At 39.4% G+C, this 27,720-nt stretch overlaps 1 protein-coding gene across 1 annotated transcript in view; it reads left to right on the top strand.

Annotated features, from left to right (window-relative positions):
* Positions 1–3,249: 3,249 nt before the first annotated feature.
* Positions 3,250–27,720, top strand: part of LOC114651471 (high-affinity choline transporter 1) — a 43,015-nt gene continuing 18,544 nt past the window's right edge. Inside the window, exons 1-4 of the mRNA XM_028801334.2 lie at positions 3,250–3,691; positions 5,358–5,589; positions 7,233–7,346; positions 7,852–8,007. Coding sequence (XP_028657167.1) covers positions 5,406–5,589; positions 7,233–7,346; positions 7,852–8,007 — 454 coding nt within the window. The 5' untranslated portion in view covers positions 3,250–3,691; positions 5,358–5,405. The remainder of the gene's footprint in view (positions 3,692–5,357; positions 5,590–7,232; positions 7,347–7,851; positions 8,008–27,720) is intronic.

The raw sequence follows: 27,720 nt of genomic DNA, 5'->3' as shown, positions 1-27,720 counted from the left end.
TGAATCTTAGCGGCACCGGATCACTACACAGTTTTATTTTAGGGACTATACGGTATACCAGTAAATAGTACAGATCCCACATCCTATATTGGAATCCAGCACCAAGTCCTTGTCTGGGTTGAGTTTACATTTTGTAGCCAATTTCTTCCTGGATTTTCCTCTGTGTCTTCTGGATTCCCTTCAAGTTACCTAAAACCTAAATTGATTAACAATTTCAAGTTGTACCAATAGGGCGGCACGGTGGCGCAGTGGGTAGCGCTGCTGCCTCGCAGTTGGGAGATCTGGGGACCTGGGTTCACTTCCCGGGTCCTCCCTGCGTGGAGTTTGCATGTTCTCCCCGTGTCTGCGTGGGTTTCCTCCGGGCGCTCCGGTTTCCTCCCACAGTCCAAAGACATGCAGGTTAGGTGGATTGGCGATTCTAAATTGGCCCCAGTGTGTGCTTGGTGTGTGGGTGTGTTTGTGTGTGTCCTGCGGTGGGTTGGCACCCTGCCCAGGATTGGTTCCCTGCCTTGTGCCCTGTGTTGGCTGGGATTGGCTCCAGCAGACCCCCGTGACCCTGTGTTCGGATTCAGCGGGTTGGAAAATGGATGGATGGAAGTTGTACCAATACATAGGAGCAGGTGCTATGAAATGGGAGATTCCTCCAAAACAAAATGGTGGTGAGGCTTCCTAACACAAGCAAGGGAGCAGGCCAGAATCCTAACTTCTAGCAAGGGGTCACTCAAATTCAGCAAGACCCCGAATATACCTACTTGCTTCAATTGGAGCAGAGCAAAAATGGGAAGTTGGAAGAAAAATGATAAACATCACCAAAAATAAAACAAAAGCCACACAAGTGGAGGGGTATCCATAAGCCCTTGATTTGTATAGAAAAGAATAAACAGGAATCTTAATAAATGAAGGACTTATTTAATAATAATACAAAAATACAAAGAAAATCTCAACAGAGGAAAAGGAGATACACTCAGTTTCCTTAAAAGGTAATCCTCAGCAAATCTTCTTTAATAAAACCCCTGTGTGTGTCCAGTGTCCGCGTGTGTATTTTTTGGTGAAGTGCACATGCGCGGGGCACGGTGCGGTGCTTCAAAGGCCGTCTGACGCGTCACACAAGACAGAGAAGGCAGGACTTATAAAATATCGTGCGGCCGATCCAATTGGATTTCGATAAATGAGGTAAGACCTAAAACATAAAACACAAAAAATCCAATCGGGTACTGAGATGCGGAGACCAGCTTCCCCATTGTTGTGCAAGTGTTCACTCTGAGGATGTCAGTTTTGTGATTAAGAAGCTTGGTCCGGTAAAGTGTAAAGTGTCACTCGTTGAAGGGGTTTTCCTAAATATATGAATTTTCATGATATTACAATACAATGACTTTTAAAAGTAGATTTATTTTCGCGCACATTAAATCAGTTGCTGGGGAGAATCTGCTGATTGCCCACTGTTGTGACAGAAAATTAAACGCATATTATGGACAGCAAAGCCAGTATTACTGTCAGAGAAAATTACAGGCATTTTACGGAAAAAATTTAATGAGGTAAAAGGTCCCTTGCCATTTACTGTTCCTACTAATGTTTATGGACTACTGTTCTAGCACCCGTTATTGTAACGGGCTTAATGTCAAGTAAGTAATAAAAAACAGAATCCTTAAGACACAGCAAGAAACAACAAAAACCCCAAAAATTCAACAACAATAAATAACAAATGAATGATCTGCTACTCCTGAGCCTTTTCAGCTTACTTAGACATTTTAGCCAGAGGGAGGGCACTGGAGTGGTGAGGTCAGGCTGTCCCCGCCTCCTGGGCTCCACCCACAAAGAACAAGGAGCCGCAGTATATTTGAAGAGACAGTGTGTAATTATAGAAGAACAAATCAAATCAACACAAATAGCATAAAGACATTAAAGAGTAATTAACAAAAACAAAGATAAAACATAAAATGCACTTAACTTTGAACCAATACATAAGAGCAGGGTCACTGACAGGGAAGGAAAATGGGAACCGTTGTCCTTGGCCTCTGGGCTGTTGGAGAAAAATTCATTGTTTTTGTAACTGCGCCATTGGGGATAATTTCGGCAAGAGTGATGGCGAAGTAACGGGTCATAATGATTCAGATTCTGATTCTGAAGTTACTTACATAAAAAGCTGCTTATCATAAGAAATTACTCACTTATGTGCAACAGTTTACTGAGAATACTTGTCCATGTAATTAGACCAGCCTTCTGCTCTTGTCCAATCGAAAGAGAGACTGCGTGTCAAGTGAATTTTGTAGATGGCATTAGCCTGTGAGGTGGGTTCTGTGGAAATTGGTGCAGCACGGTAGGTCCTGTCATTTATTGATATTTCTATTTTGACCCCACCAGCATGAAGAAAAAATTGCCTACAGTGAGTACATAGTTGATCTAACTTTAGTAAGTAGTGCCCTACAATCAAACACTGATGTAAGGATTTTTTTTAATTGTAATTTTATTGATTTTTTTAAAATAAAAAACACACACTCCATACACATAACTCGAGTTTTACAAAAATAAAAAAAAAGAAAAATCAGTTCTGTGTGGGGTCCTGATATTGGAGTGTGCCCTGTGATGGACTGGCACAGTGTACAGGGTACAAACCTGCCTGATGCCCGGTCCTGCTTGTATATTCTAAATTGGATTAAGTGAGTTTAAGATGGTTATTTTTTAAACAATGGGGGAAAAAAATTATTTAAAAAATGTGGCTCTGCTTCCTTTTTAACTTGCTGGTTATTAACCAGAAATGCACAATTGTCCTCATTTTTATTTTTGATTCTACCCGATTTTCAACAGAGGAAAACAAATTGAATACCAAAGCACTTTCCTTTATGAGACAGTATGCTGTTTTTTTTGCTGGAAGTTTTACTTAATGAACGCATGAAAATGTATCTCTCTTTTTTTGTTGTTGTTGTTTTTGCTGGTGACTTATTACTAGATAGCTTTACTGTCCGGTTTAACTTGTAGCTTCATTTCGCTTTTCATATGTACGTGCTTGGCTGCTAACTTAGCAGGGGTAATTTACTGACAGTGACAAAATACCATACATAGTGTTTAACGCTGAGAAGAATACATCATGATGTTGCTCTTTGCTAAATTAACACCAAGCATTTAACAAGTGGCAGAATCTTCAGCCCAGGAGCTCCGCCGTCTGAAACAATGTCACCGTTCGAGTCTTCAAAAGATCCTTCTACAATAAGCCACCTGCAGCCTTACATGAAAACAAATTTATCCCTTGTCATTCGAAAATAGTTTTGCAACGTCAAACAATTCCAGAATTTTCAAATAATTATTCAAACAGCGAAGCGCTCCTAGAAGTTCAGTGCCAATCGACCCAAGAGATACGTGCGTCACGCTAATTTTCAATTAACCTCCAGTGCTGCTTTTGCCCATCCCTCGAAGACCTTCGGGGAAACCACTGTTCGTTTGCACAGTCTGACATCGTTATTCATAAAGCGGCATCCATCCACTCGCTGACGTTAGTCTCCTCCGAAGCTCTGACGAAAACTGCTACTTTAAAAGGAACCGTTCAAAAAGTAAATAAAGAAAAATTAAGAGCACTCGCGGTGGAGCGCACTCTGCTACTCGAACGGCGCCAACACACTGGGGTTCTTACTTTTGTTCGTCGCCTGTTTCTTCCAGATTCATCGGTCGTATGAGCAACCAGGTTCGCTTTTTTAAGGTAGGAAACCTACTGGATCGGCCAACGTGCCTCCATCCTTGTTTCGCTGTCTCTCGGGTTCTCCCCCTCTCTCTCACTCTCACTCCCCGGCTGTGTTTCTCTGTTTGATGTTCTGTATTGGTGATTAGGGATAAAAAAAGGTGTCCGCTCTCAAAAAGCGCAATCATCGATTCCCTAAAAATGCTGCGTGCTGCAGACTTGGAAAGATGGGTAAAGAAAAATTCAATAACAGCTTCCAGTATTTCGAGTCAAGGTAAATTACGACCAATGAAACTGTCTGTTATCCATTAAATACATGTAAAGAAATAAATGAGAAAGAGAAAGATTTTAGTGGTAACGGTTTTGTTAAAACGTTTCAAAACGCGTTCCATTATTTATTCAAGCAAAATTATTAATTGCAGAAAGAAAGAAAGAAAGAAAGAAAGAAAGAAAGAAAGAAAGAAAGAAAGAAAGAAAGAAAGAGAAAGATTATGTTGGAACATTTTTGTTTAAAAGTAAAAAAAAATAATAATATAACTTTAATCTTCCCAGTAGACGAATTGATGTAATTTTTAAATAAGAAAGAAAGAAAGAAAGAAAGAAAGAAAGAAAGAAAGAAAGAAAGAAAGAAAGAAAGAAAGAAAGAAAGACTTTTAAAATAATTTATTTACAATAAACAACCTCCACACAAGAGACAAAAGAATATTGGTTCTTTTTAAAGTAAATTATCCGTGGAAGAAATGTATATTAAATTAACTGTTTTCTTAATAACAAGGCTGCAGAAACGAATATCATTAGAAAATTTAACTTGTACAACACTGATGATGGCTAGCTATTAGGATCCGTTTTCGCCCATAATAATAATAATAATAATAATAATAAAATTGAATGCTGAATTCCTGTTATTTAATCTTCTGACATTGTTTGTGGAGGTTTTATCTATTGGTGAACCTAAAATCAACAGGCAAAAAACAGGCAAAAACATAAGAAAATAGGAAGGACTCCTTAAACAGATAGATAGATAGATAGATAGATAGATAGATAGATAGATAGATAGATAGATAGATAGATAGATAGATAGATAGATAGATAGATAGATAGATAGATAGATAGATAGATAGATAGATAGATAGATAGATAGATAGATAGATAGATAGATAGCATAAGGCACTATATAATAGATAGATAGATAGATAGATAGATAGATAGATAGATAGATAGATAGATAGATAGATAGATAGATAGATAGATAGATAGATAGATAGCATAAGGCACTATATAATAGATAGATAGATAGATAGATAGATAGATAGATAGATAGATAGATAGATAGATAGATAGATAGATAGATAGATAGATAGATAGCATAAGGCACTATATAATAGATAGATAGATAGATAGATAGATAGATAGATAGATAGATAGATAGATAGATAGATAGATAGATAGATAGATAGATAGATAGATAGATAGATATTATTTGTACCCAGAAGGAAATGTAGTTTTTACGGAAGATAAATATTATAACAAACAACAACTCCCCCCCAAACACGTATAGAAAATCGGCCGCGCGGTACTGTATAGCTGCATGGACCGCCAGTGCTGTTTAAGTTTTCTGTCTCGTTATGTTTCTAGCCAGGCTTGTCGGAAGAAACGCCCATGTAACGCGTCTTTTTCTTTTCTACAGTGATCTCCATGAAGCAGTGAGCGGAGCTGCTTGTGGCTGCTGAAGAAGATGGCTATTCATGTGGAGGGGCTTGTAGCAATCATCCTGTTTTATGTTCTGATCCTTTTTGTTGGAATATGGGCAGCATGGAAAAACAAAAACTCTGGAAATGCAAGTGGGACAGATCGCTGCGAAACCATTATGGTCGGTGGGAGAGACATTGGACTGTTCGTCGGCGCTTTTACAATGACCGGTGAGTCTCGGGGATTGGGGGCGTTAAGGATTATGGCAGTTGCAGTGGGAAAGCCTTTGAATAAACCCTACAGTATAAAACACCGGCGAGAGTTTGATCTAGTATCTGTCATGGTGTAACTGATCATGGCGTGTTTCACACGAGAGACTTTCTGTGGCTTAACTGACACGTGAACAACTGTACAAATGTCAAGTCTGCTGACAATGTAAAAGTAAGTTTTTGGAGCCTACTAGCAGAAAAAAGTGTGCTGGAAACCTTGCTCTTCACTGTCTTGCGCAATGCTTTCTATTAACATGCCTAAGTGATTTCAAATATTCTGTGACTGTGGCAAATTTGATTAGAATTTCTAATAAATATACACTAGTATAGTAATTTAGGGGATAACTGCAAAAACATATTGTATATTATATAGGACTTTACATTTCATTGGATTCTACCAGTTGCACAATAGAACAGAAGCACTGGCACGTTGAGTGACTTGATCATTTTCAAATAGTTATTATGTAGTGGAGACAAGGACTGCTCACCTTGTGCTTTGGAGTTCGATGCCATAGACGCTACGACTTACACTCTGTACAATAATGAATATACAATAGGCAGGGCAGTTTTTAACATGATAGATATAAAGTTTGCAGTATAAAATGAAAATAGATAGATAGATAGATAGATAGATAGATAGATAGATAGATAGATAGATAGATAGATAGATAGATAGATAGATAGATAGATAGATAGATAGATAGATAGATCGCACTCGTTTAATGGTTGTTTTGTGAACATGGTTTTTGAGTTGAAAGATGTAATTGTTTACAAACGTTGCACAAGTCCGTACAATCATTGAATACCATGGACAGCGCAGTAATCTGTCCGATACCACGATCGCTTTAGCTCTGTAAGAAGGGAACTGGCAAAACAGCCTTAAAGGAACACAGCTTTATATTACATTTTGCATTATCTGCGGTTTTATTTTTTTCTCTTTCCCTTGTTGTGATGTTATGATTGAAACTGGAACCTTTTTTTAAAAAAATGTACATGTTTTCATTTCTAATTGTAATATTTATATATTAAAAGAGACATACCCTAACCTACCGAATCCATCCGTCCTACGTCAGTAAGACGAACCGTGAAGAAAATGCGTGATTTACTGTATTTCATGGAATTTTGTTTAACTTTTCATCCATATTGCTGTTGGCGTGTAACCGTTAGCGGTCGCGACCTGCCCAGATCTCGGCAGCAACAGGCGCGAAGGAGAACATTGTCCAAGTCTGCTCGTGAACTAGAAGTGCGCTACCATTTATTTAAGAAAAAATAAAAAGAAAACAAAACAAAACAAAAACGAATTATGTTTCTAGACGTCAGCCGAGCCGACAGCGCCTGTTGGGAGATAACATGCTAAACACCCAGATGGCACTCCAGCTTAGGATCGAACGAGAACCCAAGCGCTATGAAGCAGTTATGCTTCCCGGTGTGACACAATTAATAATTTCACACTCATCAGCTGCCATCAGCCTCCTGGGATTGTGAACAAAATACACATCTTTAAGGTTTCCCTGTGTAGTACTGCTTGTTATTATAGACGGTAAAGTGAAGCTCGTAAACGGGGCTAACCTTTAGGAATCTGAATGTGTGCATCTTTTTTTCAGCGACCTGGGTGGGCGGCGGCTACATCAATGGAACAGCAGAAAACGTCTTTTTACCCGGGTATGGTCTGGCATGGGCACAGGCACCCTTCGGATACTCACTTAGTTTGGTTGTAGGTATGGTCCTTTGTATCCTCTTTTAATTTTATTGTCTTTAAATAGTATTGAGCAGCGAAGCATGGAATGTTTATGAAAACATTGAGTTCTCTTCTTGCAAAAGCATTCAGTCAAATTGTGGTTTTCCTAGTTACATTGTGCAAAAATTTTTAAGTACGAATTCCCTTGAAATCTTTGAACGATTTATTCATTAACAAAAATAGTGAAAAATGGCGAGACTGTTTAGACTGTTTGGATAATAAAAGGCCATCATCTCGTATTATTATTATTATTATTGTTGTTGTTATCATTGTCACTATTGGTATTGTTACTGTTGTAAAATTCTAAAAAAAAATCTATAGAGTTTTGTTAATTATATTACCTTTCTAAAAAAGATTAAGACAGAGGGACGATTATTTTATCAATAAAGTTTGTTTTATATAATAACAAATTTTGATTTTTTTTTTGGGGGGGGGGGGGTGAGGGCACTGAATTTTTACAATATTACTCTTCTCCTTTTTTTCAGGTGGTTTGTTTTTTGCCAAACCCATGCGATCTAAAGGCTATGTTACTATGTTAGACCCATTCCAGCAAATCTATGGAAAAAGAATGGGTGGGCTGCTGTTCATTCCAGCCCTAATGGGAGAAATCTTTTGGTCTGCTGCCATTCTCTCTGCACTGGGTGAGTCCATTACAAAAATAAATGTGAGTGGTTTGGTTATCTATCTATCTATCTATCTATCTATCTATCTATCTATCTATCTATCTATCTATCTATCTATCTATCTATCTATCTATCTATCTGTCTGTCTGTCTGTCTGTCTGTCTGTCTGTCTGTCTGTCTGTCTGTCTGTCTGTCTATCTATCTATCTATCTATCTATCTATCTATTTTCATTTTATACTGCAAACTTTATATCTATCATGTTAAAAACTGCCCTGCCTATTGTATATTCATTATTGTACAGAGTGTAAGTCGTAGCGTCTATGGCATCGAACTCCAAAGCACAAGGTGAGCAGTCCTTGTCTCCACTACATAATGACTATTTGACCATTATCAAGTCACTCAACGTGCCAGTGCTTCAGTTCTATTGTGCAATTGGTAGAATCCAATAAAATGTAAAGTCCTATATAATATTATACAATATGTTTTTGCAGTTATCCCCTAAATTAATATAGTAGTGTATATTTATTATTATACATTCTAATCAAATTTGCCAATTTGAAATCACTTAAGCATGTTAATAGAAAGCATTATGCAAGACAGTGAAGAGCAGGATGTAAAAGTCAGACAACCAGCAAAAAGCAACTTCTCTTTTTAACATTTTTCCATACAGTGACCGCATGCAAATACACCATTAGGGGTTAAAGCATTGTACTGACATGAGCAATAAAACTCAAGGTGGGACAAAGCATTCACATGTTTTGATCACACATCCTTTTTAAAGATTTTCATTTTAGATTTCTATTGTACAGTTGGTGAATTTTAAATGTGTACGGTTTTGTTGTGACTCAGTTTTACAGTGAATTTGAATGTGTGCCGGGAGAGCCTTTGACTTGCTGTGAATATGATTTGAATTAAATGGTTTGAGACATGTATCATGGGATATCATAGGTATTTGTACTGGAGTGATCCACACAACTCCAAAAATCTGGGTTCAAATCCTATTTGATGTAGTATCACTAAAGGTTTGATGAGCAGAAAGCTTTCAGAACAGCAAATTAATTTAATTTCTGTTCACATGCTTTTTCTATCTATCTATCTATCTATCTATCTATCTATCTATCTATCTATCTATCTATCTATCTATCTATCTATCTATCTATCTATCTATAATATAGTGGCTTTCATATCTATCTATCTACAAGTAGCAATTTCCTTTTACATATCAAGCTAGAATATTTCCTGTTAAAAAGCAACTTTTATATCTATTACTTTAATTTTATTATTATTTATATATATTTATATATTTTATTCTATTTCCTAAAATTGCACGGGTGGCACAGTGGATAGTGCTGCTGCCTTGTAGTAAGGAGACCTGGGTTCACTTCCCGGGTCCTCCCTGCATGGAGTTTGCATGTTCTCCCCATGTCTGCATGGGTTTCCTCCCACAGTCCAAAAACATGCAGGTTAGGTGCATTGGCGATCCTACAAATTCTCCCTAGTGGGTGCTTGGTGTGTTTGTGTGCCCTGTGGTGGGCTGGCACCCTGCCCGGGGTTTGTTTCCTGCCTTGCACCCTGTGCTGGCTGGGATTGGCTCCAGCAGACCCCCGTGACCCTGTGTTAGGATATAGGGGATTGGGAAATGACTGACTGACTGACAACATTACACTGGCAAGCTACTCAATCAAACATATAATAATAGTAACATAACAAATACAACAATTTTCTTCAAAACCAATACAGAAAAACAAAGAAAAATAGAAATGCAATGAAATTAAAATCAAGCAAGATTCAGCCATCACCCAAACTATCTATATGTCTCACTTTCATACCACACATATTCATTAATGTACTGTACTGTATAAACATTTTGTCATAGCATGTGGCCCTGGGCTCTAAAGCACAAGGTGACCAGTCCAGTTTGCAGCACACTCTTTAAAATTAAGCTGCCAGAGTGGTTCTTCAGAGCACTGTCATAGGGGAACCATTTTTGGTTCCCAAATGACCCATCTACATGAAGGTTCCAAAACCACCCTTTATTTATTTAGATCCATAAAAGGCTCCACACAGTAGATAGCTATGAATAGATGGTAGCAGATTTGTGAAATACAAGTGGGTCATGATTTTAAAACGAATGTTGCTGCATAAAATACCACAAGCTAAGTCCGCATTTTATTAATTTGTTAGTGTCCTGTTAGGTAGCCTATACCAAACATGAAAGATTTTGGGTTTTTAGTACATACTTAGAAGTTTTCCAAAGCACAAAGAACCAACTTCATATGCAAAGGATTCTTCCTAGAATGAAATGGTGCTTTGTCAAGCTGTGACTCTATGAAGAACCACACAACCCAGTAAAGAACCATAAAGTGACATTAAAGACACATTTGTAGGTTTTCTGTATCTTTAAATGCTCACTTTTTATTATTATTATTATTATTATTATTATTATTATTATTATTATTCATTTTTTTCCATGGAGTTTGCTTTCTTGATTGTATCTGAGATCAGGCAATAACAGATGAGCAGAGCAGGCTCTGGTGCAAATGACTCTGAAAGAAGCAGCCCCTCCAGTGTTACTCACATGTGTGCTTATTAGTAAATAATTGTCTAAATAACCAGAATATGTAAGCATACAAAAATATTTTAAAGGAAAAAGAATAAATTCTTACCTGTCTAACCAGGGGTGGATCTACCATCAGGGCCTTGTGTTGGCAAGGGGCCTTTTCACCAAGAAACCTCAATAAAACATTCAACAATCTGCAAGTCAAAATAATCAATGAGGACTCCCTCAACCACCCTGTGGGGAAAATAAATCAATCAAGTCTAACACCAAAATCAAAAGGGAGAAATACTGCGCTACATTAAACAACTCGGTTATTGTATGCTACTTTGTTAAGTGTATGATCGAGTGTTAAGGAGCTAAGTCACCCAGGGGCCTGAGGATTTCTTAATCTGGCCTTGCATCTAATGTATATTAATCTCTGCTTCATTCAGGAAAAATATAGAATAACCAGTTTGTAATCTCTGAATGGTTAAAAAAAATTATGAAACTGGGAAATAGTGGCTTGTCTTATTATGGTAGGGGTCCAATTAAGAGAAGAAGTAGGTTAGGACAAAAACCTGCAGCCACAGACGGCCCTGAGGATTGAACGTTGAGAGCCACTGGTGGATATCATCATCTAGTCTGCTTAATCTATAATAAAGTCTATTTTCTCTTTTTAGAATACATTAGATTATCTTCAGAGCATAAAATTATGACTTTGACCATTTGTATTCCACCAGTATCACCTCACTCCAAATGATCTGGGCTTATTCAGTCCAAATTCAGAGTGATCCTTTTCAGACACATGCAGTAACCCTGGGCATGGTGTTAATCCATTGTAGGGTCTGCTTACCCACATACCCCACTCACTCACACATACTCAACATAAGATTCCCAAACCCACTCAGTCCATTTGAGGGTTACAGTACATTGAGGCTGGAGCCTATGACAGTCCTGGTCAGGACACTGGATGATTAAAGGGTCAAACTCACACACCACCATATTCTTTCATACCATGGGTTGTTTTTGAGTCACTAATTAAAAGATGATATTTTTTCTCTGGGATGTGTTGCTGAAATCCATTATGGGAATGTCATCCATTTTTAAGAACTGTTTAAATAGAAGGTTATAATGGGTAACTGCTACTGTCTTACAGATTCAAAAACCTGGCCTTGAATCTTATGCCCAGTTTAGGTCCATTTGGTGTTTTCATATTCTTCCTGTCCCCATGTCTCCACATCCACATAGACGTACAGGTTAGGTTAACCGTTGACTCTAAATTGGTCCTGTTAAAGTGTGGGAGTGTGAGCCTTGTGATAGACGTTGCAAATTCCAGACTTTATACATTTTTTGCTGATTTTAGAAATTGTTCCCATCCGTATCTCTCTATTATAATAAAAAAAAATCTTGGGAGACGAGACTTTTTAGAGACAAGATGTTATCTTTTCTCAGAGAGAGACACTTTCAAGTCCCACAAGATGAGACTTTGTGCCAAGAGATTTAATCACGTCCGGGGCCAGAAATAAAAGACAAAGAGTAGATGACGAAGTAGAACGTCGTAAAGAATTCAAAAACGTTGGCATGATACACATGCAGAACAGGTTAGAGATAATGGAAGTACAAAAATTCGAAAGCCTGAAAAAAATGATAGTGAAAATCGCATTAGCACAAACAAATGGAAATTATTACTCGATTAAATAATGGAACAGTGTAAGGAGATTGAATATATTGTTTGCATTTAAACTTTAAGTTGGAGACTAATTCGTGTTGACATCAGGGAAAAATTGTGTTTCTTCCCAATGAAGAGTTGTATCCGCGAGAATTAAAAGATTTGTTGTTTGATGAAAGTGAAATCTCGCAAGAGAAAATTTCAAGCCCCATAAGACAAGAATTTATGCAAAGAGATTTCGAAAAATCCTGCCTACATCTTAAACATTTACAACCACGCACACGGTACAATCACAATAGCATTTGTGTGAATGCTATTGTCAGACACAGTTCGTGTAGAGAGAAAGAAATGATATTCATTCACGGGCAGTTATATGTTGTGTTGTCATGATGTAATTCCAAAAACGGAATCAAAATTCAATGCGATGTTGACGAAAAGGTAAAAGCAAAAACAGATTGGATATACAGTATGTACTTGCTGTAGATGATATGACAATAGTATGTAGATATTGTTTGGCTTTAAACTTTAAGTCAGAGACTTGTAGATCGTCTAATTCATGTTGCCATGTTGTTTCTTGACTCTTGTGACCCATAAATATTTTGGCTTGTGGACTGCCATTTTCCACCATTTGGTAGAACAGTAGATGTACAGTACGCCGTGTGTAGGGTTGGTTTAGGCCTTGAAACCAGTGCTGCAGGACTAGGCGCAGGCCCCACTAGACCCCGAATTGGATTAACCAGGTTCAGGAATGATGTATTAGACTACTTCATTATTATCAGCACCTGTTTTATTCATTTGTTTATGCTGTTGTAAGCACATACCATAGTGGTGCTTAAAATCTACTGGCAGGCATTGTAGTAAAAGACATGGAAAAAATCTAGACTTTAAAAAACAACACAAAATATCCTTGAAATAAGGTATTATCTGCACTGAAAACCTACAGCCATTGCAGCCCACTAGAAATGGAACTGAGCCTACATTCATACTACTACATATTCATTTAAAAATGATGTTAAAGGAAATGGCCTCCATCTGCATGAGCATTTTCATATAATTTAGAAACTATTTCCATCCACACCAAAGTGACTGAAAACGCATATGAGATAGTCGTTTGCCTACACTATGCATGCACACAGCATAGACGTCTTACCCACCAGTGATCCTTGAAGGAATATTAATGCCACCAGGCATGAGATTTATCATAAAACTGGAACGATCGGTAAATTATTTGCCTTTTGTGCATTCGTGCAACATTCAGATTGGTATAAAACATAACTTAGATGCATACAGGTAAGCAGCTCAACAACTGTCATGGAAAGAAACATCTCCATGTCCGTTATGTTAGTATATGTTTCTCTTCCATGAAGGGTGACCAATTAGGGAATGAGATGATGTAATGAGCAGGAGCCAATCAGGTACGGGCCACGTAATTAGCATGAACAAATCAGAGCGTGATTAGAATCTTCATTTTTGCCCATCCACACCATTACACTAAGGCTGCATTATCAGAAATGTACTGCTCTGGAAAGCGTTTTCAAAAGTGTTCATTTTTGAGAACTGAAAACACCAGGGTAGTGTTAATGAAAGATAAATATGGAAACTAATGTCCACATTTTTAAATGAAAATGTTGTAGTGTGGATAGGCTGTAAGTTCCCCTGCAATTGATAAATACTTTAGCTTCTCTACAGTTAAATGTTTGAACTTTGTCATTCACTGTGGAATTCAGATCCAGTCGTCGTGCGCCACAGTGGCTGCAGGTTTTATTGCAGCTATTGCCTCAACAGAAGGCTGCTTTGTGTTTTGTCACATTTACAGTTCAGCGACCAAACACTGAAACAATATTGTAAAAAAACCCAGAATTATTAAATATTAAACAAAAAGATTAGCTAATCAGTCAGTCAGTCATTGTCCAACCTGCTATATCCTAACACAGGGTCATGGGGGTCTGCTGGACCCAATCCCAGCCAACACATGGTGCAAGGCAGGAAACAAACCCCGGGAAGGGCACCAGCCCACCGCAGGGCACACACACACACACACACACACACATACCAGGGGCCAGTTTGACATTGCCAACCCACCTAACCTGCATGTCTTTGGACTGTGGAAGGAAACAGAGCACTCAGAGGAAACCCACATGGACACAGAGAGAACATGCAAAGTCCACACAGGGAGCACCAGGGATGTGAACACGGGGTCTCCTTACTGTGATGCGGTAGTGATACCACTGCATCCATCAATATAATATAATATCCATCCATCCATCCATTTTCCAACCCGCTGAATCTGAACACAGGGTCATGGGGGTCTGCTGGATCCAATCCCAGCCAACACAGGGCACAAGGCAGGAAACAATCCTGGGCAGGGTGCCAACCCACCGCAGGACACACACAAACACACCCACCACACACTAGGGCCAATTTAGAATCGCCAATCCACCTAACCTGCATGTCTTTGGACTGTGGGAGGAAACCCACGCAGACACGGGGAGAACATGCAAACTCCACGCAGGGTGGACCCAGGAAGAGAACCCAGGTCCCCAGATCTCCCAACTGCGAGGCAGCAGCGCTACCCATTGCGCCACCGTGCCGCCTATAATATAATATAATATAATATAATATAATATAATATAATATAATATATCTGCGGTGGGCTGGCGCCCTGCCCAGGGTTTGTTTCCTGCCTTGTGCCCTGTGTTGACTGGGATTGGCTCCAGCAGACCCCCGTGACCCTGCAGTTAGGATATAGCGGGTTGGATAATGGATGGATGGATAATATAATATAATATAATATAATATAATATAATATAATATAATATAATATAATAATATAATGTTTCCTGCCTTGTGCCCTGTGTTGGCTGGGATTGGCTCCAGCAGACCCCCGTGACCCTGTGTTCGGATTCAGCGGGTTGGAAAATGGATGGATGGATGGATAATATAATATAATATAATATAATATAATATAATATAATATAATATAATATAATATAATATAATCAAATCAGTCAGTCAGTCATCGTCCAACCCGCTATATCCTAACACAGGGTTACGGGGGTCTGCTGGAGCCAATCCCAGCCAACACAGGGTGCAAGGCAGGAAACAAACCCCGGGCAGGGCACCAGCCCACCGCAGGGCACACACACACACACACACCAAGCACAATTTACGATCGCCAATGCACCTAACCTGCATGTCTTTGGACCACTGCGCCACGGTGCCACCCATAAGATTAGCTAATTCCTGATGAAATTAGAATTAAAAGCTAAGTGGTTGCTTTTTATTATGTGTTGTAACATGGCTTAAAACATACTGCCGCAGGGCAGGCTAAAAGTTGGGGTACCAGCCGGGTCACTTCATTTAGTATTACCAGAAATACACACAGCAGCAAAATGAAAACAAAGAAATTGTTCTGTTTAGCCTCGCTTTAATAATAATAATAATAATAATACATTTTATTTATATAGCACCTTTACCATGCTCAAGGCGCTTCACAGAGTCTTAGAAAAAACAGCAGGGTACATGTAACATTGGATGCAGATGTTTTCCTGAATAGAACAATGAAACAGATAACAAAGCATTAAATAGAATACAGGACAATAAATCAGAGTAAAATACTAAATTCAATACTAAAAGAAAAACCTAACAAATAACCTAATTTGTGATATAACAGACACACAGATTATCCTGAGCACATGGACAGAGTGATAAACTGAAAGAAAGGGCTGAATGTTAAGTGAAGTTAAAAGCCTAAATGGATGAGTTGTAAGTTGTTTTTTAAAAGAATGAATCTAATTGCTGATCTAATTAATTTCGGGATGCCATTCCAGAGCCTCGGTGCTATGGAGCTGAAGGCCCTGCTGTCACCCATAGAGTGCAGGGTAGTATGAGGCACAACAAGATTACCAGAATCAGAGGACCTTAGTAGGCGAACAGAAGCATAGTGATGGAGAAGGTCACTGGTGTAGTCTGGAGCAAAGCCATTTAAAGCTTTGTAGGTCATTAATAGAATTTTATATTCAATTCTGTAAGACACAGGGAGCCAGTGAAGGCGAAGCAGGATGGGTGTGATGTGCTCACAGCTGCTAGTCCGTGTCAGGACTCTTGCAGCTGAGTTTTGAATCAACTGGAGCTGTGATAGAAGATTAGAAGGGGCACCTGCCAGTAGAGAATTACAATAATCGATGCGGAATGTGATAAAAGCATGGACAAGTTTCTCAGTGTTAGAAAAGGAGAGGAAGGAGCGAACACGTGATATGTTACGGAGGTGAAAGTAAGAAAGTTTCTTAATGTGATTTATGTGGGCAGAATAAGAAAGGGAGGAATCAAAAATGACACCAAGATTCCTTGCATCAGAAGAAGGTCTGATGAGATCACCATCAAGAGTGAGTGAAAAGGAGCTCACTTTCTTAAGTAGCATTTTAGTCTCAATTTGCAGGAGTTCAGTTTTGTTGCAATTTAATTTTAAAGAGTTCTGCTCCATCCAGGTTTTAATTTCACTGAGGCAAGTTGAGAGCTGAGAAAACTGTGATGAAGTTGCACTTTTGACATTGAAATAGAGTTGAGTGTCATCTGCATAAAAATGATAACCCAGTCCATAGCTACGAATAATATGGCCAAGGGGAAGCATATAAATACAGAAGAGAAGAGGGCTGAGGATAGAGCCCTGTGGAACTCCTTGTGCTTTGTTGAGTAGCATTGTGACTTTGGATTTGGATTCTCTGTTCTCCTCTTTCAGCGGTCAACGTCTGACGCCATGCTCTCTGGTTGTCTCATTTTTATACTGTCAGTGCCGGAAGCGGCGGAGGCTTCTCTAAGGTGTGGGGTGGAGCTTTTTGTCTTCTTTTGATGGCTATTTGATGCTACTGGGAAAGAGGTGATATCATTAGCATCAGCAGCCCCTGTCTTCCCAGGGTGAGACTGCTTCACTTGCCAGAGCTAGGAAGGGGGCATCCAGGCTTACATGTGTGATGGTGTATTGATTACAACTAGGCCCTTTAATAATTCTTTAGTCTTCCATTCAATTGTCTATTCCATTACACGAGAGTTTTAATGGGTTAATAAGAATGTATGTCTGGTACCTCATTATCAGTCAAATATTTAATACATTGTATATGCTGGCTTACTTCTGCTTGGTGTTCATTGTACCTTCTTGCATCATGCCTCAACATACATTATGTATTCATGTAGCACAAGCTCAGTATGAGAGAGTGTATTATACATGCTCATTCACTAAAATGTACTTCAGTGTTGAAAATTCATTTGCATTAAATCAACATGTCTGCTGCCGGCAATGAACTCAGCTCACAACAGTCAGTCAGTAGTCAGTAGTAATCACAGCACAGAGAGAAATCCTAGAAAAAGCCATAGCATTTCTGTAATATCACCTGCACTACTAAAGATCGATTTCCCTTCCCTGAGTAATTCTTTGGAACTAACTGACACCCCTACAATATTTGATTCTAGAAACAGCATGTTTTGTGCATGCCAGGGGGCACAAGTATTTCTTTATAAACATATAATTCATCGCAATTAATTGGAGGCTCCCATCATGGGTTGTGAAAAAAGCCCAGTGTGTTTACTGATAACTTGGTTTACATAAAAGCTCAATAATCTGAGCCGATGCTAGTTGAAGCCCATATGAAGCCCTAGGTGGAATGTCCAGATCATGAGCCCCTTCTTATTAAAATGGTGCACCTTAGTGTTTATAGTGTTTGACTTTAGCTGAAAGGTCTGGAGTGTGCTCCCCTTGAGTTTTATAAACAGCACCTCCCAGGTCACTATGTCCTAGGCAGTCGCCTAATGGATTTACCGGCTCTGATCTGAGCTGTGATGCTCCTCAAGTAATTATTTAGGGTTTGTTGGTTTCTCTGTGGCTTTAAAGGGGGCACTTATTACCCCCACCCAAACCCAAATTAAGCCATGGAGGCCAAAATTATACTAGCAAAGTTTTTATTATCACAAAATGTATATTACATCACAATGGTACTGGGCCATGGTGAGAAATGAAACTACCAATGTGTAGCATCCACCAGGATGATGTGTTGGCAGCCATTTTTAAGCCAGTATGCTCACCACACACTATCTATTAGGTGGTGAAGAGGTGAGAGAGATAGTTAGTCAATAAGGGATAAGAGATGACTAGGGGACTAGAATGACCAGGCTTTGGTGGGAAATAAAACCAGGACATTGGGGTACAGTACACAATACTCTTTTTGAAAGATGCTCAGGGACCTTTTATGACCAGAGGATCTTGGTTTTACATCTCATTCAAAGGGTATCACCAAGTTTTTCAACACTGTCCCCATCACTGCACTGGGGCATTGGGATCCACACACAGTGTGGCCTCACCAACTCCTCTTCCGGCAGCAACCCAAGCTTGCCTAGATGGTCTCCCATCCAAGTACTGGCTGGGCCCGAACACGCTTAGCTTCAGGTGGATTACCTGTTGTGTAGTGTAGGTGGAATGGTTACCTTAAGGTATCTCCTTCTTTTTCCCCTGCTCACTCCTTCTGCATTTCCTTCTTCTTTGGCCCAAATCTCCTCCCAACTGTTATGTTCACTTCACCTGTAGAAGGGAGATTCTTTTGTGCTTCTTAAAGGATAAGTTCAACATTTTTCAGGTTTTGCTTTACAATCATGGTATATATTAATTTGGCACATACTGTACAATTGTGTTATAAAGTAAAACATTGTTTTATAAATTATAAAAATACCTTGCCAATTCTTGCACCTTACAATAGGGCTTAAGGTAACCCGGATCCAACCATGAAAAAAGGCTTAAATTTACTAAATATGTCCATTTTTTGAAGCAAGAATGTTATCGGATATTCATCCACTTCTTGACATTGCACAAATATATTAAAACACAGACACAGACAGACAGACATCATTTTGTCACCCAACACACGTTTATTTACAGTCTATTATGTACAGTCTTAAATGCCACACACCCCAAAGTCCAGGCCAACCACTATGCCTCACTCTTCAGGCCGCCTCCGTGTCTCCTCCTGAGACCTTGTCCAACTGATCTCCCGACTCCAGCCTCATTGCGAAGGGAGGCAGCCCCTTTTATTAGCACCCGGATGTGCTCCAGGTGTGTTCCAGCAATCTCCCACGAACACGCCCCAGTTTGGCGGAAGTGCGGCTGTGTACCCGGAAGCACTCCGGGTGTCCCCACTCGTCTTCCCCCCAGTACTTCCTGGTGTGGCGGAAGTGCTGGGGTCCAGGGTTCTCCAGGCATGGAGGCGCCCCCTGGCAGTGACCATGGGCCCCTACAGGGTTGAGCTTCCCAGCTCTGTACCTGTGGCCCTCAAAGGAACCAGGGCGGTTGCCCCCTCGTGGTCTGGAGGAGGCATGAGCCCTCCTCCTGTCTTTCTGGGTGTCCTGGCTGGGTGCCATCCCCAGCCGCGTGCCACACATTCTAAATTATCTTATGAATTATCATTTATATTTTATTGCTTATTATTTGGTTGACGACTTTATCCAAGGTCACTTACAACATTTGAAATACAAATGGTTTTGTTTTTCCAATTGGAGCACAGGCAGGTGAAGGTTATTGCTTATGTCAGTTAGTGACATTGGAGCCCACAACCTCAGCATTTAAAGCCCAAAATCCTTAACCACTATGCAACACTCTTCAGTCCTGCTTCAAATGAAAGGATTTTAAAACAAAGTCCGGTAATCGACTATTTCCTGTCAAATTATGCTGAGCATATACACAGAAGAATTTCAGCAATGACTTTGAAAAGGATTCAGTAATAAACTGGGCAAACTGAATTAATTATAGCTCAGATTATTCAACATTTAAATGCCCAGCATTGCCCATGATCCTCTTTAATTTCAGATAAAATATTGCTAGCAGCTTATCGCCCCTTGATCATTTAGAATCAAAGGGAACATTAGGGAATGCTGAAGACAGCATTTGTGGAAGCTTTTAGTGCCTGTGACACAGGGGTTAAGTAGTGTGATGTTAACAGACGTAATTTCCTTCATTGATGATTATGGTAGATGGCCGACACCTACTACATATCCAAGGTGCTTTACAAATTCAGGATACACGCCAAGTATTTTTATACAGTTGATTCAGAGGATGCTGTTAAGTGACTTATTTTAAAGTTATACACTGCCTTAGAAGTAAGTAGTGAATCAACAGCCTTGGAGTTTAAGATCTAATGCCATAGACATTCTGTCATGGCCTTTTTATTCAGACTGTTTACAAAGTTTATACATCCATCTCTAGAACATAACTAATTTGACAAACGAGAGGAGACCACTCAGTCCATCAAGCTCATTTGTTTAGATAATAGCTAAACTGCCCCAGTATCTCACCCAGATACCTCTTAAAAGTTGTTAAGGTTTCTGCTTCAACTCCACGACTCAGTGATTTGTTCCAGATTCCCACAACTCTGTGCGTAAAGAAGTGCTACGTGGCTTCAGTCCTAAATGCTCTTCCCCTTAATTTCCACTGACATCCTCAAGTATGGGATTTACCTTTAAGCTGGAAGAATTCTGCTGGATCTGCTTTATCAATGCTTTTGAAAATGTGAAGATCTGGATTACTTCTCCATGTAGTCTCTTATGTTCTGTCGGAGTATGACGTGTCCGTAAGTCCCATGATGCTCTTGGATGTTCTCCTCTGCACAGCTTCAGGTGCTGCTATGTCTTTCTTGTAGCACGGTGTCCAGAACTACACATAATACTTCAGAAACCATTTCACTAGTGCATTATACAGTCTAAGCATAGCGTCCCTTGATTTATATTTAACAGTTACTATGGTATAACCGTAGTACTAGGGTGTTGTACCGTGTTAGCTATTATGAGTGTAGAGAAAAGCCAAGCAAAATGACACCTTTTATTGGCTAACTAAAAAGATTACAATATGCATATTGTAATCTTTTTAGTTAGCCAATAAAAGGTGTCATTTTGCTTGGCTTTTCTCTATGGTATAACCTAACATTTTATTTGTCCATTTAGCAGATTCTGCACCTTCTTTAGATGATGAAAATGTTGCTATCAATATAAACTCCTAAATCCTTTTCAAAGGTTGCCTCCTGAATGCCATTATCCCCTGTCTTATATTTATAATTGACGTTCCTTTTGCTCACATGTAGCAATTTGTATTTCCAATTGTTCACTCAGTTTTGAAGGTTGTCCAAGTCTTCTTGAATTTCTTTCTGCCTCCTCAGTATCTGCCATCCCTCAAATTTTAGTGTCCTTTGCGAATTTCACAAGTTTACTTACTATACCAGAATCAATGTCATTAATATAAATCCAGAAAAAGTAATGGTCCAAGAACATACCCCTGAGGGACTCTACTGATGACTTTTCCACATTCTCCTCTTACCTCTACTTTTTTTCTCCAACAACAACAACATTTATTTATATAGCACATTTTCATACAAAAAGTAGCTCAAAGTGCTTTACATAATGAAGAAAAGAAGAATAAAAGACAAATAAGAACAGCTAGTTAACCCATTAGATCCAGTTTTGTAAGTTCCCTCTGATGCCTGCAGCTTCTAGTTTCAAAATTATTTGTTATTGTGAAAATATGTGCACACCAATAAAATAGGAAAAGGCATAAGGCAAAAAAATAAATAAATTTGATTTAAAAAAAACCTGATGTATGCACATTTTTGTTCTGTTTACCTTTACAAACCACATGAGTGTATGTAAACACACCTTGAACGTTGCCCTTCAAACACCCCTATATGAAGCATGCCAATCAACCTCATACATATGCAGTCATGATGCTGTAGAACTTGATTGGCTGGTACAGCAGCCTCTCACCTGATCCATTCAGCACCTCCCCCTGCATTCAAGAGTATCTGGTTGTGCTCTGCAACAGAGAGCAAAAGGCCATATGTGGCACTATAGCACCTCTCTTCTGTGTTCTGGGTGTCAAGGAATGGCATAAGGAGCTAGCATCTGGCACATGTAATGATATGATTGCTATTAGAATGAAGAGTACAGGCCATATAAAACACTGAGGGTTCAGCCAGTTACCTTACCAAGCCAGCCATCGTGAACAGTATCGTCAGATCTGCCAAAGCCTCAAAATAAATTAATCACAGGTTGAACAAAGCCACCAAGCCACAACATTTGACAGTCTCATCTTGGCATCACAGATGACTTTTGCGTTAATGGAATGACACTGCTCATGGTTAACAAAAGTAGCTTCATTCCTGCTAGATGCCCTTATTGCAATATGAGTGAAGTAAATTTGCTCTGATTACATTAGGAGAACTGGGCACTGCTGTAAAACACCTTGTCATGTTAGGAAAAACATGTTATGTTTTATGTATGTGCACCTACACCATACTAAAACTGGATATAATGGCTTCCAGCACTGCAGGTAGGATGGAATGAAGCTTGACAGAGATATTCCTGGCTTGTCAACCAGTTTCCTGACAAGTGACAACAGGTCAATTAATGAAAAACCACAAAAGCTCTTCAGGGCAAATACGCAGCATTGGCCCTCTTAAAAGGGAACTAAAACAGAGATTGAGGCTTAATGTGTTTGTCACATCAACTCACATTCGAATGATGACTCAGTGATATGAATTGTGATGATTATCAATCATCATTGGCTGCATTTCCCTACTTGATCAAGGGTGTCATTTCCCAGTTTCACCAAAGTGTTGTGTATGTATGGGTCAGAGTAATATATACGCAAGCTTTTGTGTCAAGTTTTCTTTTATAGATCCTGACATTACATATGGGGAGTTGAATATTTCAGGCTTCTTTTGGTTTAATAAATGAGGCTCCAGTTGAGAACTCAGTAGTGTGTTAAATAACTTAATCATAACCTCCTTGGACTTGTACTCTTCATATCAGAGTGCTGTATAACCTGACATTCTGCTATCCTTGTTAATGGCTTCTGAAGACAGTTGATTAGCATCAAGTCCACTATGACTCCTAAATCCTTCTCATAAGGCGTACTTTCGATTTTCAGATCTCCCCTTGTGTATTCAAACTGAACATTTTCACTTCCTATGTGTAATATTTTACATTTACTGACAAGTGATGACAGACATCCATTACATGTAGAACTAAACGTCAGTAAATCAGGAAGGATAGTTGCTTTGAAAACCCACACAAATCGCTCCAGAAATTTCTTTCTTCCTTGTGCCATTCGACTTTTCAATAAGAAATATCGGAGATAATGATTAAGGTTTTGATATATATCCTGTAACTTTTTTTTGGGTGTAAATATGCATTATCTAACTGCCTCACCTTAACCTGTCTTATTTCTATTTGTTTGTTTTATTTCATTCTGTCTGTTATTAGATGCAACTGAGAAGGCAAATTTCATGTTTTCTTGTGTAAACATGACTAAATAAAGAAACCATAAACTTTAATAAAGAAACCTTAAAAGTAAATTTTATCTGCCACAAATCTGCCCAAACCTGTATGCTATCCAAGTGCCTCTGTAATGATTTCATATTTTCTAGAGCCAAAGCCAACTGGGAACGCAGTCTGCCCTAGAGAGTTCCTTATCTTGGCCAGGAAGTTAGGATTCTGGCCTGTTTCCTGTGGTTCTTTTTGAAGATCTCATAAGCTTTGCTCTTTTATGGTGGTAGACTGACAACAGAAATAGGGACATTTGTCCTAGAAATTTGATTCTGTTCATCTGGACAAAGTTTTTTAAGTGGGAGAAATATTTCGAGACTTATCCAAGTCTCTTCCTCAGTCTCAATTGACTGCAGGTTTCCCCAACCTTATAAACCGTACCTTTGCTTAATCACAGAGACTAGCACCATTGACAAAGGGCCAGTTGATCAGTGATATGCAAATTGTCCACTGATTAGTAGACGTGTGAACCATTCATAGAGGGTTGAGGAATGGCTGCCATCACAGCATTGTAAGATGGCGACACATGTACCCTTAGGCCCCCTCCTCTGTTCAGAGATGGTCGTTCCTTTTTCACGTAAATGGCCTCCTTGATTCCTCTCTCAAACCAGCGCTCCTCCCTGTCCAGGATGTGCACCTCTTCATCTTTAAAGGAGTGACCACTACCCTGTAGATGTAAATAGACTGCGGAGTCCTGGCCTGATGAGGAATCTCTTCTGTGTTGTGACATGCGCTTAGCCAGTGGCTGCTTGGTTTCCCCGATGTACAATTCATGGCACTCCTCCTGGCACTTAACTGCGTAAACTATGTTACTCTGTTTGTGCCGTGGGACCCGATCCTTGGGATGGACCAATCTTTGGCGTAGCGTGTTTTGGGGTTTGAAAGCCACTGAGACCTGGTGTTTCGAGAAAATGCGTCTCAGCTGTTCCGATACTCCTGACACATACGGGATCACTAAGGGTTTTCGCTTAGGCAGTGGATGTCCTTCCTCTCTCATGAATCGTTTGGAGCGTTCTTTAGGTGTCCTCCCTGCTTTGACAAAGGACCAGCTGGGATATCCACATTTACTCAGGGCCTTTTTGACGTGGTGTTCTTCTGCTTCCCTGGCCTCTGAGTCTGTGGGAATGGTGTTAGCTCTGTGTTGTAGAGTCCTAATGACACCTAGTTTGTGCTCTAGTGGATGGTGAGAGTCAAACCTTAGATACTGGTCCGTATGTGTGGGTTTACGGTACACATCCACTTTCAAATGTCCCCCGTTGGCGATGGAAATTTCACAGTCTAAGAAGTCACGTCTACTAATCAGTGGACAATCTGCATATCACTGATCAACTGGCCCTTTGTCAATGGTGCTAGTCTCTGTGATTAAGCAAAGGTACTGTTTATAAGGTTGGGGAAACCTGCAGTCAATTGAGACTGAGGAAGAGACTTGGATAAGTCTCGAAATATTTCTCCCACTTAAAAAACTTTGTCCAGATGAACAGAATCAAATTTCTAGGATTTCCTTACCTGGATTATTGAGCATGCATAGGGACATTTGTGCTATCAACACAAAAAGAAAGCTGTTTAGTTCTATCTGGAAGCATTTAAATGTGTCAGATCCTCATTAATCTGCCTGCTATTTACTATTTAAATAAAGAACTCTACTAAAAAAGAAAATCAGCTCATTTATTTTTCATCACATGTAGACATTTTGTCGAGTTTTCAGGCGTGTTCTGGTAGTACGATCCCCACTTTGCCAATTAGAATGACAATCTTGGCAACCAAAATCCTAAAATGCATTGGAAACAGAAAGAAATGTAAAGTTCCACAGCAATTGTAAAGCGCATGTCCTTAACCTGTTTTCTAGGAATTAAAAAACAGAAACAGGTGTTGGTAGGCAACAGCAGGGTGGTGGGGGGGTTGAAATGGTGTTTTTTATTGTGTACTCATGTTGAAAATATGCAGTATGTCACATTTTGTAAAAAAATGCAATGCTGTTCCTCCCTTTGATGAGAACAAGAAGCATAACTAGAATTGATCTTACAGTTGGACAACAGATTGCATGCATTATGATCACAGGCAAACCTGAGATTGTGAATGAGGTTTTAGGGAACAACATTCATTGTTTTCCATTTCAAAAAATACTCTTAAAACCTTCAAGAAACAAGGTTTGCAATTGTGAAGTCACCTGCAAAACGAATTTTAGCATTTCGTGTAACTGTTTTGAATCAAAGGTTGCCTGTTTCATTCATCACTACCTGTCGGGCCAGTACTGAGAATTAATGTAGCCAATATTTGGTATAAGGCAGGGTGACAGCTGTAGCGTTCATATTATCAAATGTACATGCTTAAGTGAAATTCTAATTTTCATGTCTTACCAAAACACAAATTATTACCATTCTTCAACACCATGATCAAATAGGGATGTATTAAAATACAGAACTTCATTCTAATTAGTAATAATAATAATAATAATTCTTTACATTTATATAGCACTTTTCTCGTTACTCAAAGTGCTTTTCATGGTGGGTGGGGAGCCACTTCAACCATCACTAATGTGTAGCACACACCTGAATGATGTGACGGCAGCCATTATTGCACCAGTACACTCACCACACATTAGCTATGAGGTGGTGAAGTGGTGACAGAAAGAGATAGCCAATTAGAGATAGAGGATGATTAGGAATCCAGAATGACTAGACCATGGTAGGCAATTTAGCCAGGTCACCCCAATACAATCTGCTTTTTACGAAGGATACCCAGGGGTCCTTAATTACCACAGAGAGTTGGGACCTCAATTTTACATCTCATCTGAAGAACAGCACCATATTTACAGCACAGTGTCCCCTTCACTGCACTGGGCCATTGAGATCCACATTCAGATCACAGGGTAAGTGCCCCCTGCTGACCTCACCAAGAACTCTTACAGCAGTAACCCAAGCCTTTGCTAGATGGACTCCCATCCAAGTACTGGCTGTGCTTGAACATGCTTAGCTTCAGGTGGATAACCTCTTGTGAAGCGCATGTGGAAAAGCCTAAATTAGTTTACCTGATGCATTAAAGACATGTAATTCAATCTATTGTTGCTGGGGGCTACAGACTAGCTGGACAGAACCCTGGGTGGAGCACCAACTTGTCTAATGCATGTGACTTCACAAAACATTTGTAGGGTCAAATGCAGAATGTGGTTCTCTTGAAACACACAAGTTTTAACAATAAAAGAACATTTAAAGCACAATTTCTTACTGCTCTACCACAGAGCTGCACAATAATTAACCAACCATCAAGCGCTAGCTGACCTATACATACTCAGTCCAGCGGGACAATTGACATTATGTAAGTAGTGTTAAAGCACCTCTGGACTGTGGGAGGAATCCAGTTTATACAGAGGAAGTCAACGTGAACACTGGAAAAATATGCAAACTCCACACTTAAGACCCCCTCCAGACAGGATTTGAATCTGAGGACATATTACCAGAATAAGCAAATTATTTTATATTTGTTACAAGCAAAGCAAGCAGGCATTCCATTTACAAAATTAAATTTCACTCTCAGAGTCATGAGGCCAACATAACGGCCATATTACTGTCAGTACTAAATATGCATTATTGGATGAACCAACGACTGAAAAGACAAAATCTGCATGAATAATATTAGAGACAAATGCTTTAATCACTAGAATGTACGGCGGGCAAGTGCTTAGTGGATTCAGCATACTGGGTTTGAATCCTGAGCCCAGTCTGTGTGGAATTTGCATATTCTCTCTGTTTGTCTGTGTATTATCCTATGGGTACTCCAGCTTTCATCTCACACCCCCCAAAGGCATAAATGACAGCTCTAAACTGGCCCTTTGTAGGTGTGAGCTTGAGCGTGCCCTGTGTTGGTGTCCCATCTAGGGTTGGTTCTTGTTTGGAGCAGGTCTGAATTGGATTAATTGGGCTTGAAACTTGTTTTGTGAATTTATATTACTATTTTGGGGTGCAATGGTGGCACAGTGGAAAAGCCCATACCTTTTCCTGTTTCCTTCTACAGCCCAAAGACATGTAGGTTGGGTGGATTGGTGATGTTAAGTTGGCACCTGATGAGTAATTCTCAAATGTATATTTTTGGCTGTATCTTGCAATATTTCTTAGCCTTCTGTAAAACACTACATTAAAAAGATCTATCTATCTATCTATCTATCTATCTATC

The sequence above is a fragment of the Erpetoichthys calabaricus genome, chromosome 4 (genome assembly GCF_900747795.2).
Source record: "Erpetoichthys calabaricus chromosome 4, fErpCal1.3, whole genome shotgun sequence".
Classification (NCBI taxonomy): Eukaryota; Metazoa; Chordata; class Cladistia; order Polypteriformes; family Polypteridae; genus Erpetoichthys; species Erpetoichthys calabaricus.
Note: the sequence above shows the minus strand (reverse complement) of the source record. Positions and strands in the feature narration are given on the sequence as shown.